The sequence below is a fragment of the Rhinoderma darwinii genome, chromosome 6 (assembly GCF_050947455.1).
Source record: "Rhinoderma darwinii isolate aRhiDar2 chromosome 6, aRhiDar2.hap1, whole genome shotgun sequence".
In the NCBI taxonomy this organism is placed as follows: domain Eukaryota; kingdom Metazoa; phylum Chordata; class Amphibia; order Anura; family Rhinodermatidae; genus Rhinoderma; species Rhinoderma darwinii.
In genome coordinates, this window is record NC_134692.1 from 141,759,273 (window position 1) to 141,778,251 (window position 18,979).

General features: G+C 40.6%; 1 protein-coding gene across 1 annotated transcript; it reads left to right on the forward strand.

The window, feature by feature from the left end:
* Positions 1 to 1,245: 1,245 nt before the first annotated feature.
* METRN (meteorin, glial cell differentiation regulator) lies at positions 1,246 to 7,981 on the forward strand. The gene is made up of 4 exons (XM_075831465.1): positions 1,246 to 1,477; positions 3,985 to 4,406; positions 6,196 to 6,255; positions 7,131 to 7,981. The coding sequence occupies exons 1-4, from the start codon at positions 1,386 to 1,388 to the stop codon at positions 7,445 to 7,447; spliced, it is 891 nt and encodes a 296-aa protein (XP_075687580.1). The 5' UTR covers positions 1,246 to 1,385; the 3' UTR covers positions 7,448 to 7,981.
* The last annotated feature ends 10,998 nt before the right edge of the window (positions 7,982 to 18,979 follow it).

An 18,979-nucleotide genomic window follows, 5' to 3' on the forward strand; every position in this document is an offset into this window, starting at 1 on the left:
TAGTTGTAAGGTGTCTATTCAGTGAAATGGCCCTTGTAGGGTAACAGTCACCCTTGTATGGGGCTGCCAGGCCCGTGGGGTCCCCTGTACATGGGAGACATGGAGCAGACGAGGTCAAACTTTTCCCACCTGAAACTACCGACTCATCAATAAGACTGAACGTGATAACCCAAGACCCCGAAATCCCAGACGCTGACCCCAAATCTATAAGACCCGGCAGATCAATGAGCAAATATGAGATTATCTATCTATCTATCTATCTATCTATCTATTTATCTATCTATCTATCTATCTATCTATCTCATATCTATCTATCTATCTATCTATCTATCTATCTATCTATCTATCTATCTATCTCATATCTATCTATCTATCTATCTATCTATCTATCTATCTATCTCATATCTATCTATCTATCTATCTATCTATCTCATATCTATCTATCTATCTATCTCATATCTATCTATCTATCCATCTATCTATCTATCTATCTATCTATCTCATATCTATCTATCTATCTATCTATCTATCTATCTATCTATCTATCTATCTATCTATCTATCTATCTATCTATCTCATATCTATCTATCTATCTATCTATCTATCTCATATCTATCTATCTCATATCTATCTATCTATCTATCTATCTATCTCATATCTATCTATCTATCTATCTATCTATCTATCTATCTATCTATCTATCTATCTCTCTCTCTCTCTCTCTCTCTCTCTCTCTCTCTCTCTCTCTCTCTCTCTCTCTCTCTATCTCTCTCTCTCTCTCTCTCTCTCTCTCTCTCTCTCTATCTATCTATCTATCTATCTATCTTTCCTATTCCTCCAGCGTAGAATCTCTCCTGATCTAAACTCCCACAATCTGTTTTATGGGAAATATCAAGGCTTCAGTAGATCTTCTCTGTGCCAGGACAGCGGGCTTTCTTGGCTTTCTCCAGACCCCTAAACCCACTTCAATGTAGCAGAACATCTGGAGATAGATACTTCTACCCCCCCCCCCCCATCCTTCTTTACTCTTTAATTGCATTGTTCTCTTGTTACCCATGTGAAGGGGGATGGGACAGAACTTCTCTACTCTTTGCCTTTCTTCCTATTGGCTCCAAGTTTTGGATTGGCCATTGCTGATTGGAGGGCTGGACATTCCTCAGCCCTCTTCGTCGGCCTCCACCCCCCTCCCAATGTCCTGTCCTAGGATTTCCCAGAGTCGAGTAGAGGTATTCTGGATATGAGGGGGGTCTCATCATCATCTCCAGGATCTTTCGGTTCTCATGGCTGGTGGACATTTAAAGGGACCGGTCAGGAGAGGACCATGTTCTGATTGTGCGTAGCTCCGGCCATGCGCTTTGTGTGAGGAGCCTGGACACGATCCGAAGATGCTCTGCCTATACGTCTGGACATTTCTTACTGGGATCCTTCAGTCCGTCAGCGCCAGCTCTCCAGAGAGTCAGTGCAACTGGAGAGGAAGGTAAGATCTCCACCAAGCCCCCATAGGTGGACCCTCTGATACCCCTTCATTGCCATGACCTTAATTTATTACGAACATTCGGGCAAAGTAACGATAGCGACCGGTCATGAGTAGGAACCCGGTGGTAACGGCCATATTATTATTATTATTGAGGTCTATGGTCGCGTTGTTTATTATACTGTATTGTTGCCATTGGTTGGTATCTATGGCCGGTGTTGTAGAATTTGTCATGATTTTTTTCATTAAACTTGGACATTTTTTAGTTTATTTTTGTATTTGGCACCATCATCTTCCTCGGCGCCGTCAACACAAAAAAACAGCATTGAATGAAGTTGGCGCCGGCGTTGCGACACTTGCCATGGCAGAGTCGCCCATTGGGGCAATTTTTTTTTCCAGATTTAGAACTTTTTGGGAATTTCAAAAACTTATGTTCCTCCCTCCCCCGTGTTCATGTGATACATCGGGCAGTTAAACCGATTGCCGCCTGAAACTTTTTTGTTTGGGTTTTTGACAGGAGGCGGTGTCCCAATTTTTTCGTATGATTGGCGATAAACAATCCAATCAGGGCAGGTTCGCTAACGATTCCGTGTGACGAGCAACCAAAGTTTGAACCCGTGGACGATGATTTTTGCTTTTTTTCCTCGGTTCTGATTGGTTGCGACAGCTCATTATTGCAGATTCTCGTCGCTGGCCGTCATTGGCGGTTGTATCGGTGAAAAATCGCTACTTTTATGACCGCCTTTTTTTTTTTTTGGAAGTCGTCTTGTCTGTCGTGGCCACCTGATGACCTTCCGGGGACGTTTCAGGCTGTGATAGATCATTAATGACAGGCGGCGCCTAGCGCCCGTTAACCCTTTCTGTTCATGGCTTTAGGTCGTGGTTGATTGAGTGCTTCAATTTGGCTTCTTGTGACAAGTCGTGTTAGATTGTAAGCTCTTTGGGCCAGGGGTTCATGTTGACGTATGGATGTTTTTTGGATAATCTCCAGGAAACGCGTTAATCCAGAGAGGAGAAAGTGACGGAGAGTGGGGGTCTCCACAAACATCCCTTATAAAATCCCGTCCACTGTGGAACCGCGCAATTCAGTCACTAACAGCCCCACAAATGGACCCGGGACCCCGGTACCTCCACGTGTGGAATATACAAATGAGTTGCGCCATTTTGGATCTCCAATAGGGATGAACCTCAAGTGACAAATGACAGTCAAGTATGACATTGGCGTCTATTAGACGGTCGCCGTGCCCGTGTCGCAGTCACATGGAGCTGTCAATCATTGCACGATGGTCATGTGACTCCCAATTTAATTTCAGGTCACATGACCTGTCTTTCCTTCCTATAGATATCATAGCCATGTGCAAGCTCTCCATCAACTTCTATAAAGGGCGAATGTCGCAAAACGTAGTGACCACCCCTGTGGGATGTGTTATGGTGGCCATATTGGTGGTCACCCAACTTTCTTAAAGGGATTGTCCAGGATTACAAAAACATGGCTGCTTTTTTTTTTTTAGAAACATCGCCGCACCCGTCCATGGGTATTGCAGCTAAACTTCATTGGGGCTGAGCTGCAATACCACACACAAACTGTAGACAGGGGCGGCGCTGTTTTTGAGAAAAAAAAAGTAGCCATGTTTTTTGCACCCCTGGGCAATGGGCAATTATCGTTATGAATGGTGCGGGGCGTCCCCATGCTGGACTTTTTTCGTCTGCCCATACAAGTCAATAGATCATTTGCACTAAGATGAGACTCGTATTTCTATGGTCGCCGGCACTTTGTGGAAGTTCTGCTGTAATTATTAGAGGGTTTTTTTATATCAAGGGCCAACATATTCTGTAGCGTTGTACAATACATTAGGGGATGCTCTATTAAGACCCTCAGAGGCTTTGGGGGCCCAAGTCAACTGCCTAAAACCATTAATTGACTCCAGATTGAGTCAGGCCGGTACTGTATGGAGAATTTACATGGACGTGAACTCTATTTAGTGGCCCCTTTAATAGGCGGGTGTGAATAGTTGTTAAATTCCCCCCTGGTTAATATTGTCCCACAACTAACCGCTTTCACCTTATCACAACCCTGACATCTGTTGCGCCGTACCTTTAAGGCCGCGTCCAGCTGCTGCGGGTTTGTCTGTCATTGAGGACTTTACCCAATTTCAGACCTAACAGCTCTATAGGGCCCGGGTTACAAGCTCAGGTCAATTGCTTTTCCCAGCAGATTAGAGCTTGAATCAGGATCTAAAATTAACCTTTTAGTTACCGAGAATGAGAGTTTAGACAATTTAATTAAAATTATTTTATCATGCGCAAATTAATACTGAATTCTCAACATTTTGGCAAAAATTTGCCAACTCTTGGGCATTTTTTCGAGGGTATTAGCATCTAGGTGGCGCTAATTAATTTTTTTTATTTCTTTCTGTAGAATGTAACAGCGCCCCCTGGGAGCAAAAAAAATGAATAAAAATGAATTCATGAATATTGAATAAAACTATTTTTTTTCTTGATCTTTGCAGTGGATTGTCTCTGGAGCCAAAGTCAGTGGAACAAGTATCGTTACATTGTGCGGAGGGCACAGTGGAATGGTTGTACCCAACGGGAGCACTTCGTCTCACCCTTTCACCTCGCCTGCCCTTGGCATCTTCAGGGCCCGGGTCCAGCCATTTCACAGCCTGCATAAAGCCGGCAGCTTCATTTCGAGGGGCTCAGTTATACCTGGAAAAGGAAGGAGAACTAAAGCTACTGATGTCTGAGGGAGAGCCCTCCATGCTTTCCAGGGTTCATTGCTTCACGTGGCTGCCGCACCAGAAGGTGGCGCTATTCTTGCAAGCCACTCCTCATCTGGACATTAGTAGACGCATTTCCGCTTTCCGCTATGAACTTAGAGGGGATTGGGATGGACGGTTGGCGATACCACTCAACAAGCTGAGCATGGAAGGTGAGATGTGTGGAAAGAAAATATTGTGGGTCACTAGGAAATGGTGATCCCAGAAAAGTGACACACTGACACTAGGGGACAGGATAATGACACGCTGATACTTGGGGTACAGGATAATGATACACTGACACTTGGGGTACAGGATAATGACACACTGAAACTTGGGGTACAGGATAATGATACACTGACACTTGGGGTACAGGATAATGACACACTGACACTTGGGGTACAGGATAATGATACACTGACACTTGGGGTACAGGATAATGACACACTGACACTTGGGGTACAGGATAATGATACTCTGACACTTGGGGTGCAGGATAATGATACACTGACACTTGGGGTGCAGGATAATGACACACTGACACTTGGGTACAGGATAATGATACACTGACACTTGGGGTACAGGATAATGATACACTGACACTTGGGGTGCAGGATAATGATACACTGACACTTGGGGTACAGGATAATGACACACTGACACTTGGGGTACAGGATAATGATACACTGACACTTGGGATACAGGATAATGACACTTGGGGTACAGGATAATGATATATTGACACTTGGGGTACAGGATAATGACACTTGGGGTACAGGATAATGATATACTGACACTTGGGGTACGGGACAATGACACTGATGAATTAGCCCCCCTATGTGCCCCGCATGTGTCCAGTTTTCTGTATGTCTTGGTTGCGCTGATTTCGGCTCCTGGGGATCGGTTTCTCACCAACATTAGTTTTGCACATTTACCGCAGCTCAGTACATGAATGTGAGGATCTGAAGTCCAGGCAGGGTCGCATTGGTCACGTCATGGCCTGATGGAAAAGGGGTGAAAGAAATGTTTTGAAGTCTCTTCCCTTCCCCCGTTCTTCCTTTCCCTCTCTAAACAACAGGGCAGTGTCCTGCTGGGCCTAAGGATATAACCATTAACCCCATTAATTAGTGAGATAAGAAGCTGCGGACGGGCGGGTTACCAGGACAACTGTGATTGTCATTAAAACTTTCTCAGTTACAAACTCCACCAGATGAGCTGCGAAAACAGAGAATTATAAAAAGAAAATAAAAACATTATTCAGAATTTTATTTTGGGCTCTCTAAATTTTTATATCGATTTTTTTTATATTTCCAAGCAATTCTTAGAATAAAGTAGTATAAAGTGGCATAATAACACGTGCTGTCCAGGGTAAGGTCGGGATTGTATATATGGGAAGGGGTGATTACCTCCCCAATCTACACGACACTTAAGGGGGTTCTCCACTTTGGACAATCTCTACTTAAAAGGGCCAATTGCCAATATGCTGATCACAAAGTCTTGGTACCTCCCCGCAGCGATCAGCTGTGATCTGTGGGGAAACCCGGCAGTTAGTGTTCAGTTTGCCTGCAGCACTCCCACAGGGGAAATGAAGCATTACAACATGTCCATGCATATCAATGTGTTGTCTGTGTAATACAGGACAGGTCCTCAAGAGAGAGATACTCTATGTAACCGCTCTCCACTCTGACCAAGAGATGAGGATCCAGAAAAGAGGACCCCCCTCTATTACCTCAGAATCCCCTAATAGGATGCATGACCATAGGTTTTCTAAACTGGACAATTCCTTCAACCTTACATAAAGGGTATATCTGCATTCACCATTAAACAAGCCTACAAATGACAAATCCAGGCCCAGGGAGAGGTCGTTCTGAAAAATCAAGGTGTAAATCGGTCTGTACTGATTATTCCCGGACATTATGTGGGGTTTTCATTTTTTTTTTCTTCTGTTTTGTCCTTTATTAGGCGCCTGCCGGCCGTGCAACGACACGGAAATCCTGATGGTGATGTGCACTAGCGACTTTGGTGAGTTTATAATTAATTGACCTAATGTTCATTCCAAGGACGGATTTAGTTGCGGCCCATACGTCCATATTTTCCTTTTGGGTGGAACCCCCTATATATATATATCCTAAAATGCTCTTACATTGTATTCAAGGTGGTTGTGGGGTACGGTGGCACGTGTTACGGGTACACCCCTTGGTCTCGTACATAACGGTAATGATGAGATCAGTCCAACATTAAATGCCTCACAGATATTTTTGGTAGCCCTTTTGACCCGGTAGGATATATCTTGAGTGTTATTTATGCCATCATCTTCCTACTTGCCCCATATACTTGATATTCCGGCCACTGATATTTAGGAGCTTTAACTTTGAGCCGTGAGTCACTTCTGTCAAGACCCTCTGGCATGAGTAACACACTGTATAGTCTTAAGGAGCTTGGCTTGACTCGAAGGAATGCAATAATGACCCAGTGAAGCGTTCAGTCCTTCCCCAACCCCCAATTGACTATTTTTTTTCATCTGTCCTCTTTACCTAAGCTTATTTTGCCCCCTGCTGCATCCTAATAAAGACTGTCTGCGGGGAAGGGGTGTCTGGGGAGACCGAGTTTCCTTGGCGATGCTGCCTCAAGTAAAGGCTTTGTCTTCTTCTTGGTGTAGGCCTCAGGCTCAGCCTGTAGACAAGCTAAAAATAACAACCTACAAAATGATAGTTTTTGACTTTATGGCTAAAGCCCAACTGTTTTTGACCTCGTAAAAAGTAATGCTGTCCCTACAAGGGGTAATTGTGTGATATGCCAGAACAGGCACGTCTCCCCAATCATCTGTGCCCTTTCTTACATTCGTTTGGGCCTTATCATTATTGCCGAGCTCACCCTTTGACTTCTTCCCCTCACAGTTGTTCGTGGCCACATCAAGTCAGTGGACAACAATGGAGAACTACAAGAGTCTGTGATCGGGATCAGCGCCACCCGGGTCCACCGACAGAAGTTTATATTGTTCCAGCCCAGAGGCCACTCAATAAGGTCCCATGGTGAAATTAGGACTCCTATCAGTTGCGGGGTCAAGCCGGGGCCGGGCAGCTTCCTTTTCATGGGTTGGGTGCACTTTGGTGACGCTTGGTTGGGCTGTGCCCCTCGTTACAAAGACTTCAAGAGAGTTTATGAATCCGCAACGAAGCTCCATGAAAATCCATGTGAGATATCTCTGGACTGACGCCGGCATAATGACCGATGATCAACCAACGGATGCAATAGCATCTCTATAAGTAAATGAAGTCCAATGTGCCAAAATTGGAAGACCACCATCTCACTGGTATCTGGGGTCCTGAGTATTTTAAGAAGCTTATGGTACCACCAGACTTGGCTCTTTAGGACCTTCCAAATATCTACACATCAGGTCTACAATCTGGAAGAGGATTCAGACCATAAGTTCCATGTAGAGTTTGGACAAGGACTAAGGACACGTCTAAGACGTATGAATTAGATGGTGTTTTGACTGGTTCCACGGTCTCCGCCCATCTCATTTTCAGTGCTGTGAATTCACAAGTAAGGGATGGAGTCTTCTTCTGGACAACTTTTTTTTAACATCCCTCTCAAATTTGCACTCCTTCAATGACTTGCTAGAGGACTGAGCCAGTTCTTATACTCCCTTAATTTTTTCTGGGATACTTATTTGCCTATTATAGCCATGCAGCCACCTCCAAGATGGTGGAATTGTATGTATTTTCCAATAAAAAACTAAAAACTTTTTCTACGGCAGCTTGAGATGAACACTGTACACTATGGATGCTCCACTTCATGCTCCCTCTGAGCACTCTCTTAACGAGACCAGTATTAATTATACCGTAAGAAGGGAGCGTATGACTGTATGGTGAGCATAGGCCACTGGCTGGTCGTGCTTACAACACACAAGGGTACTATACAATGACTGTGACGTTGGTCTGTATCATACTGCTATAACCTGGAGTTATTGTGGTGGTAGAACATTTTTCAAAAATGTTTGGTCTACAAACCTCTCTCTTGGCCAAATGGCCATCTGGTCTACTATCGTAAACTATATCTTCTCCTTTAAATAGGCCTACGTAGAGTAGAATGGGCCCCATGACAAAAACACAAATGAGCTCCCCCATTTGGTGATGGTTCATGCCACCACAGCCTTATCATAGGACAGGAGGAGCCAGGACTTTCTTGCCCCCCATTCATTAGGGGAGAAAAGTGAACTTTGACCATGGTTGAGTCTTTAGTGGGAGCGTCATACAGGTTCATCATCCTCATTAAAAACGGTTTGGGGCAACTTGGCTTCCCATAGGGCCATAGCAAACCCAAGGCCTGTCTCGATGCCATGAACGCCCATTCTAATGTATGTAATAATCACTGGTTCTCTACCGGACCTATTAGTGTCCTCAATGACTATTAGCTTCCCGGTAGAGGGACCGAAATAATCTCAGTCATTTTACATTATTTCAATTTTTTTGTGCCTCATTTCTACAAAAACAGTCGTGTTGTGGTTTGGCCACAAAATGGCGTAAAAGTTTAATTTAGTCTAAAAATATTTTATCATATTTTTTTTTTCCGTTTTATTTATTTTTATTATTTGAAATGTGCACTAAATTATATGTATATATTTAAAAAAAAACATTTTTACAATACCAAAATCAGATTTTTTTTTTTCATTTTGTGAAATTGATTCAATATTTGCAATATTTTTGGAATACTCGCATTGTAAGCAGAGGGGAAGGGGGGATACGGTTATCTGCAACGAGCCCAAACTATAGCTAATAAGATGATTTATTTTCTTTTATTTCATTAGGGAATAATTACAAATATATATTTTTTCCCTGGAATTTTTTTATTTTTTTTCCAAATTATTTCAAAAATCAAAAATTGCAGAAACTAAAATGAGATTCTTTGCTTGCAACTAATCACCTCTCTACTGTAAAGTTTGTTGGAGCTGCAAAAAAAGAAATTTATTATTAATATTGTTTATTTTTAGTATTTTTTTTCTCTAAAGATAAATTAATTGTTATTTTATTTCTCTGACGGCTCAAATTTATTTATTTTTTTTTAATTTTTTTTTTTTCTAACCTGTTCCCATATAGACCTGGAAGCATTCGAGATTTTTTTTAGAATATTTATAAGGAACTATGGGCCCCCTGTGCAAAAAAGACAACGCGAACTACCGTAGTGCTGACCGTGGCAACCAATCAGATTTCAGCTGTAACTTTTTGTAAATATTTGCGGGGGGCTGATTGGTTGTCATGTGCAGCACGGCTTCTAGTTTGTATTTTATACTTTTGATTTGCAGAATTTATATCTGTATTAAAGGTAATAAATAAATTTAAAAAAATCGTGAAATTGCGGCTCCATGTAATTTATGAATTTTTTATTTTTCTTGTTTTTTTTTTATTTCACAAATAAGTGGGTCCAATAGTCTGAAAAATAAAGACCATAAAGACATTTCAGCTTCCACAGAAATAACGTGACTTTTTGGAATCTGCTGCAATGTAATAGCTGGATCACTGCCAGACTTGATCGCCCTCTTCGTACCGTCCACAAAAACGACTTAAAGGGGTCATTCCGATAAAGATGAACGTGCGGTGGGGTTGGGGGGGGGGCAGATCTAGTTTTGTATCCTGCAAATGTATATGAACCTTGTATATAAGCGTCTGACGGGCAGAATTTGATGTAAATGACTTGTATAGCGAAACGCGCTTGTTTCTTCGATGTTACTTTGTGTTTTTCTATTTGTGTGTTTTATATATATAAAAAAATTCAAAGCAAATTTTAGTCATTTTATTTCCTAATTTTTGGGGGGATTTTCTAAAAAGTTTCACAATTTTTTGATATTAGATTTATGATTTAACAAGTCCAAATCACGTGAGGATTGGCTCGTCGGAACTGGTTTTATTTATTACGTATACAGTTAATTTCCTGTCATCCAGTAATCCAGAAAATCTGATAATCTGGCACATAGATGGATGCTAATCACGAATTTGCTGTGGTATATTTTTCATTAGCAATTATTTTCAGGCATGTTTCACAGTCGTCATCCCTGGTTCCTCTTTGGTTCCTCTTTGGCTCCTGGACAACATTTTTTGGCCAACCTTAATCCGGCCCACTGGGAATTGGACCCTTATATACAGTATAAAGTATATGGATGATCGGGGAACCATGGCCAGACCCCACAGTCCACACTTTATGTATATAAAAAGTTCTACAACTTTCTCATATACTTTGTGTTTTAATTCCTCTATCCATTATCAAGATATCTGCTTTCTGTCAGTGAATAGAAACATTAATTGTTTCCATCCAGAGGCTTAAAAAAAAAAACAGTCCTGACCTAATCCTGCACACACAGCTGCAGTCTGTTACAATTGCATCCAGTCCAGGTAATTCTTTGTGAACAAATATGGTGGAAAAAAAATCGTAAAAATTGTAGCATGGTCAGAATTTTTGTAACCTGTGGCGCGTCGCCCGCAATTTATTCCCCCATAAAGAAACATTGAGGTTTTGTGACGGTCGCCGTGAAGCCCAAATCTCCAGGACAGCAGGGTGACAAATCCTGTGGGAGCTGTGATGGCTGTCATTATGGCTGTCAGTGGACGGTCGGCTGGTTACACACGTCGCTGCCATTAGTGCGGCTGTACGAGGAGGAAGTGACTTTTTAATTACAATGTTATGCGGCAAATATTGTTCTCTATAATCCCTTAATCTTATTATCCCCCCGTCATAACTCAAGCAGCACATGAGAGGCAGACCCCCGGCAAGAAGATTAAAGGGGGGACAGGATTCAGATATTGTAAAAACCAGCGCATCTATCTATCTATCTATCTATCTATCTATCTATCTATCTATCTATCTATCTATCTATCTATCTATCTAATATCTATCTATCTATCTCATATCTATCTATCTATCTATCTATCTATCTATCTATCTATCTATCTATCTATCTATCTATCTATCTATCTATCTAATATCTATCTATCTATCTATCTATCTCATATCTATCTATCTATCTATCTATCTATCTATCTATCTATCTATCTATCTATCTATCTATCTATCTATCTATCTATCTATCTAATATCTATCTATCTATCTCATATCTATCTATCTATCTATCTATCTAATATCTATCTAATATCTATCTCATATCTATCTATCTATCTATCTATCTATCTATCTATCTATCTATCTATCTATCTATCTATCTATCTATCTATCTATCTATCTATCTATCTATCTATCTATCTATCTATCTCATATCTATCTATCTATCTCATATCTATCTATCTATCTATCTATCTATCTATCTATCTATCTATCTATCTATCTATCTATCTATCTATCTAATATCTATCTATCTATCTAATATCTATCTCATATCTATCTATCTATCTATCTATCTATCTATCTATCTATCTATCTATCTATCTATCTATTAAAACACAAAGTATATGAGAAAGTTGTAGAACTTTTTATATACATAAAGTGTGGACTGTGGGGTCTGGCCATGGTTCCCCGATCATCCATATACTTTATACTGTATATAAGGGTCCAATTCCCAGTGGGCCGGATTAAGGTTGGCCAAAAAATGTTGTCCAGGAGCCAAAGAGGAACCAAAGAGGAACCAGGGATGACGACTGTGTGGTTTCCTCTACATCCTGCTGGGTGAAGAGGAAACCACAGTGGGCACAGCGGCACAATATGTCACTGCATGCCATGGACTAAGAGAGACATGATATGCCATGGACTTGTATAACCCCGACCCTAGATGTGTCCCTATCCCCAAGCCCTCAGTCCCTATCCCTCATTCCCTTACTTCTTACTTGCTTTGGCAATGCTAATATGTATTTGGTCCTGCCAATAAAGCTTCTTTGAATTGAATTGAATTGAATTGATAGATAGATAGATAGATAGATAGATAGATAGATAGATAGATATGAGATAGATAGATAGATATTAGATAGATAGATAGATAGATAGATAGATAGATAGATAGATAGATAGATAGATAGATAGATAGATAGATAGATAGATAGATAGATAGATAGATAGATAGATAGATATGAGATAGATAGATAGATAGATATGAGATAGATAGATAGATAGATAGATAGATAGATAGATAGATAGATAGATAGATAGATAGATAGATAGATAGATAGATAGATAGATAGATAGATAGATAGATATGAGATAGATAGATAGATAGATAGATAGATAGATAGATAGATATGAGATAGATAGATAGATAGATAGATATGAGATAGATAGATAGATAGATAGATAGATAGATAGATAGATAGATAGATAGATAGATAGATAGATAGATAGATAGATAGATATGAGATAGATAGATAGATAGATAGATAGATAGATAGATAGATAGATAGATAGATAGATAGATAGATATGAGATAGATAGATAGATAGATAGATAGATAGATAGATAGATAGATAGATAGATAGATCTATCTATCTATCTATCTATCTATCTATCTAATATCTATCTATCTATCTATCTCATATCTATCTATCTCATATCTATCTATCTCATATCTATCTATCTATCTATCTATCTATCTATCTATCTATCTATCTATCTATCTATCTATCATCTATCTATCTATCTATCTATCTATCTATCTATCTATCTATCTCATATCTATCTATCTATCTATCTATCTATCTATCTATCTATCTATCTATCTATCTATCTATCTATCTATCTATCTATCTATCTATCTATCTATCTCATATCTATCTATCTCATATCTATCTATCTATCTATCTATCTATCTATCTATCTATCTATCTATCTATCTATCTATCTCATATCTATCTATCTATCTATCTATCTATCTATCTATCTATTTATCTATCTATCTATCTATCTATCTATCTCATATCTATCTATCTATCTATCTCATATCTATCTATCTCATATCTATCTATCTATCTATCTATCTATCTATCTATCTATCTATCTATCTATCTATCTATCTATCTATCTATCTATCTATCTATCTATCTATCTTTTCTCAGTACAGTAAGGCGGCACGGTCCCATCTGGCGGTCTCTGGCATGGCCTCCTATGGCTGGAGCGGCTTCGGGGAGGTAGCGTGGATGATATTCCCATTGAGGCTGTCACAGATAATCCCTGTCGAACAGTCCAAACCAAAACATCCCATTGTCTTCAGCCGCCGCTGCATATTTTCCCAGCAATACAACTTGAAGCTGCTGCAACCGACTGGAAATCCTAGTAGGGCACGATGATATCTTTGGTATGCCACCCCGGGGACCTCCGATTAACCCCTTCAACCACAGCTTGTCTTTGATGAGGGAAGGGCATTGTGTGCCTAGGAAGGGCTGGTGGTGGCATGACCTACATACCAGCCTGCCAAAGTAGGGAACACCATGCCAGACATTCTGTGGGCAAAATCATATTATCTGGCAGGCAAAACTGGTATCAACCATAGGCAGACTTTCACATCGTATAGTTATATAAAATACTGCGTCATTTTGCAAATAATTTACTCTTTCTGTACTGGTCTAGAGTTACATCATTTCTTATACTCCAGTCACATCCAAAGCTGCATTTACAATTCTATTTCTTACCTTTAGAAATGGACAGTTATTTACATACACTTAACAGTCATGTGAACTAAAAACTGAGCCATAATGCACTACACTCGAAATAAGAGGAAAGCAGTAGAAGTGTGAATGCAGCCCTGGGTGTGACTGGTGCACAAGATACAATAAAACACAAGATCAGTACAATACAAGTAAAGAAAAGCAATTACAGTACCTGCAGGGGTGGTTACACAGCTTTCCACGGACTCTGACTGTCCCTAAGCCGCTTATTCTCCTCTTCAGCACCCTTTAGCATTCTATTCAGGGGCAAATCGTGGTGTGGCATGACCCATTTTGTGGGAGAGCCCCTCATTTTTTTGGAATAGGTAAATAGGGAATAGCGCAGCAATATTAGGAAATAGTGGCATAAAGTTCCTAATAATACTACCACCACATAGTGCCCAAAACAGTCATACACAATAATTCAACCGTAAGTGCCTAAATTAACAGTTCCATACAGTACCTACAGAATACAACCATATAGTGTCCAAATAATAGTATCCAATAGTGCTATAAATTATGTACTGTAATGCTACACAGGGTCTGAATAATAGTGGCGTAGAGCGGCCAAATAACAGTGCTATAAGCGATGCCCCATAATACTGCCATACACTGTCTAAATAGTAATGCAATACCCAAACAGTGCCATGCAGTGCCCAAATAACAGTGCTATAAGATATACACCATAATACTACCATACAGTGTTTAAATAAAACGCAATACAGTGCCCAAATAATAGTGCCAGACAATGCCTAAATAATACTGCCATATAATGCCCAAATAACAGTGCCATACAGTACCCAAATAGCAGTGCCATCCAATGTCCAAATAATAGTACCATACAGTGGCAAAATAATACTGCCATACAGTGCCCAATACCACCATACAGTGCCCAAACAATACCACCATACAGTGCTCAAATAATACCACCATACAGTGCCCAAATAATACCACCATACAGTGCTCAAATAATACCACCATACAGTGCCCAAATCATACCACCATACAGTGCCCAAATACCACCATACAGTGCTCAAATAATACCACCATACAGTGCCCAAATAATACCACCATACAGTGCTCAAATAATACCACCATACAGTGCCCAAATAATACCACCATACAGTGCCCAAATACCACCATACAGTGCTCAAATACCACCATACAGTGCACATATAATACCGCTATTCAGTGCCCAAATAATACCACCATACAGTGCCCAAATAATACCGCCATACAGTGCTAAATAATACCAACATACAGTGCCCAAATAATATCACCATACAGTGCCCAAATAATATCACCATACAGTGCTCAAATAATATCACCATACAGTGCTCATATAATACCACCATACAATGCTCAAATAATAACACCATACAGTGCCCAAATAATACCACCATACAGTGCCCAAATAATACCACCATACAGTGCCCAAATAATATCACCATACAGTGCTCAAATAATATCACCATACAGTGCTCATATAATACCACCATACAATGCTCAAATAATAACACCATACAGTGCTCAAATAATACCACCATACAGTGCCCAAATAATACCACCATACAGTGCTCAAATAATACCACCATACAGTGCCCAAATAATACCACCATACAGTGCCCAAATACCACCATACAGTGCTCAAATACCACCATACAGTGCACATATAATACCGCTATTCAGTGCCCAAATAATACCACCATACAGTGCCCAAATAATACCGCCATACAGTGCTAAATAATACCAACATACAGTGCCCAAATAATATCACCATACAGTGCCCAAATAATATCACCATACAGTGCTCAAATAATATCACCATACAGTGCTCATATAATACCACCATACAATGCTCAAATAATAACACCATACAGTGCCCAAATAATACCACCATACAGTGCCCAAATAATACCACCATACAGTGCCCAAATAATACTACCATACAATGCCAAATAATACCACCATACAGTGCTCAAATACAATACAGTGCCCAAATAATACCACCATACAATGCCAAATAATATCACCATACAGTGCCCAAATAATACCACCATACAATGCCAAATAGTATCACCATACAGTGCTAAATAATACCAACATACAGTGCCCAAATAATATCACCATACAGTGTCCAAATAATATCACCATACAGTGCTCAAATAATACCACCATACAATGCTCAAATAATAACACCATACAGTGCCCAAATAATACCACCATACAGTGCTCAAATAATACCACCATACAGTGCTCAAATAATACCACCATACAGTGCCCAAATAATACCACCATACAATGCCCAAATAATACCACCATACAGTGCTCAAATAATACCACCATACAATGCTCAAATAATAACACCATACAGTACCCAAACAATACCACCATACAGTGCCCAAATAATACCACCATACAGTGCTCAAATAATACCACCATACTGTGCCCAAATAATACCACCATACAGTGCTCAAATAATATCACCATACAGTGCCCAAATAATATCACCATACAGTGCCCAAATAATATCACCATACAGTGCCCAAATAATACCACCATACAGTGCTCAAATAATATCACCATACTGTGCCCAAATAATACCACCATACAGTGCCCAAATAATATCACCATACAGTGTCCAAATAATACCACCATACAGTGCTCAAATAATATCACCATACTGTGCCTAAATAATACTACCATACAGTGCCCAAATAATATCACCATACAGTGCCCAAATAATATCACCATACAGTGCCCAAATAATATCACCATACTGTGCCCAAATAATACCACCATATAGTGCCCAAATAATATCACCATATAGTGCCCAAATAATACCACCATACAGTGCTCAAATAATATCACCATACTGTGCCCAAATAATACCACCATACAGTGCCCAAATAATACCACCATACAGTGCCCAAATAATACCACCATACAGTGCCCAAATAATACCACCATACAGTGCTCAAATAATACCACCATACAATGCCCAAATAATACCACCATACAGTGCTCAAATAATACCACCATACAGTGCCCAAATAATACCACCATACAGTACTCAAATAATATCACCATACAGTGCCCAAATAACACCACCATACAGTGCTCAAATAATACCACCATACAGTGCCCAAATAATACCACCATACAGTGCCCAAATAATACCACCATACAGTGCCCATGTAATACCACCATACAGTGCTCAAATAATATCACCATACAGTGCCCAAATAATACCACCATACAGTGCCCAAATAATACCACCATACAGTGCCCAAATAATATCACCATACTGTGCCCAAATAATACCACCATACTGTGCCCAAATAATACCCCATACAGTGCCCATGTAATACCACCATACAGTAATCACTTAAAAGTTGCAAACAGGATCTAACTAAATCTATTTACAGGTCAGTGGTAAAGAAACGGTTTAGGGGAATGGCCCCCCTTGTAACCAGTACTTTCCCCTAAAATGAAATGCCTATTAGCCCAGACATGGTGGGGACAGGGTAATAAATGCTCCGCAGCAGTAAAGGCCCAGGAATTAATGCCCCATTTATAATCCAGCCCTGTCAAGAACCAGGAGGCTCAGGATGAACATATTTATGATAAGTGGATGAATTGTGGGAGGACCCAGTAACGTGGATAAGACGACTATAATAAAGCGGAGGTTCTCATCGGTGCGGCACGTGTGGCTGCAATCTGTGGGAATAGCTCTTAAAGAGACGGTAGCACCTGGGAGGGTGGGAATGTTCACACGATGATATTTTCACATTTATTTTCTTTCTGCCCAAAACATCTGGCACATGAAATTATCAAAAAATAAAACTGTCACAATAAAGCAGGAGGTTAAGATTTTCCCGTGATCATCAGAGGGGGAGCCCGGGGCCCTGGAGGGGCAGCGCCATGGGCACAATTTGAGGTTTGTTCAACTTTCCCAAGTTCCCCGAGCATAAAACCCACATTTTCACGCATCAATTTTCATGATTTGTGTAAAAAAAAAAAATTCTCCCCGAGTCCTGAGTGCAGCGCGGCTTCCCATGAAATCTGAGTCCATCTTCTTCCTCCGCTCTGGAATTCCTCCGCCTGTAAAACTCGTCCATGGAAAAGCATATTTTAACCCCCGGCTTACCAGAACCCTCCTTACACCGCTCGTCAAATAAATTGTGTCAGACAGGGGCGTAACTAGAAAGTGCTGTACCCCGAGCATTTACCACATCCATGTGAAAGTTAGGGTGAGGGCACCCCTGCCAGCCGAATTATACTACTGTGGAAGTACAACTCCTATCATTGCTTGACAAATGATCAGAAAATGCTGGGACAATTGTACCACACACATCCAGACCAGACCCCTAAATTACTTCTGGCCCCCTAAAGGAACAAGGCCCCAGACCAGAATCTTAAATTAATTCAGACCCCTAAATAAATCCAGACAAGACCGCTTAATTCATTCAGACCCCAGACCAGACCCTAAATGAATCAGACCCCGGACAAGACCCCCTAAATAAATACAGACCCCAGACCAGAACCCCTAAATGAATCCAGGCCCCAGACTAGACCCCTAAATAAATCCAGACCCAGACAAGACCCCCTAAATAAATCCAGACCCCAGACCAGACCCCTAAATAAATACAGACCGAGACTAGACCCCTAAATAAATACAGACCCCTAAATAAATTCAGACCCCAGACCAGACCCCTAAATAACTGGACCCCAGACAAGACCTCTAAATAAACACAGACCCCCTAAATAAATCCAGACCTAGACTAGACCCCCTAAATAAATCCAGACCCAGACTAGACCCCCTAAATAAATCTAGACCCAGACTAGACCCCCTAAATAAATCCAGACCCAGACAAGACCCCCTAAATAAATCCATACCCAGACTAGACCCCCTAAATAAATCCAGACCTAGACTAGACCCCCTAAATAAATCCAGACCCAGACAAGACCCCCTAAATAAATCCAGACCCAGACAAGACCCCCTAAATAAATCCATACCCAGACTAGACCCCCTAAATAAATCCAGACCTAGACTAGACCCCCTAAATAAATCCAGACCAAGACTAGACCCCCTAAATAAATCCAGA

Bases quoted from the DNA above. Each gene is read 5' to 3' on its own strand.
- METRN (XM_075831465.1), top strand. From the start codon at position 1,386: ATGCTCTGCCTATACGTCTGGACATTTCTTACTGGGATCCTTCAGTCC. The intron at 1,478-3,984 runs GTAAGATCTCCA...TGATCTTTGCAG, and splicing joins CAGTGCAACTGGAGAGGAAG to TGGATTGTCTCTGGAGCCAA. The intron at 6,256-7,130 runs GTGAGTTTATAA...TTCCCCTCACAG, and splicing joins GATGTGCACTAGCGACTTTG to TTGTTCGTGGCCACATCAAG.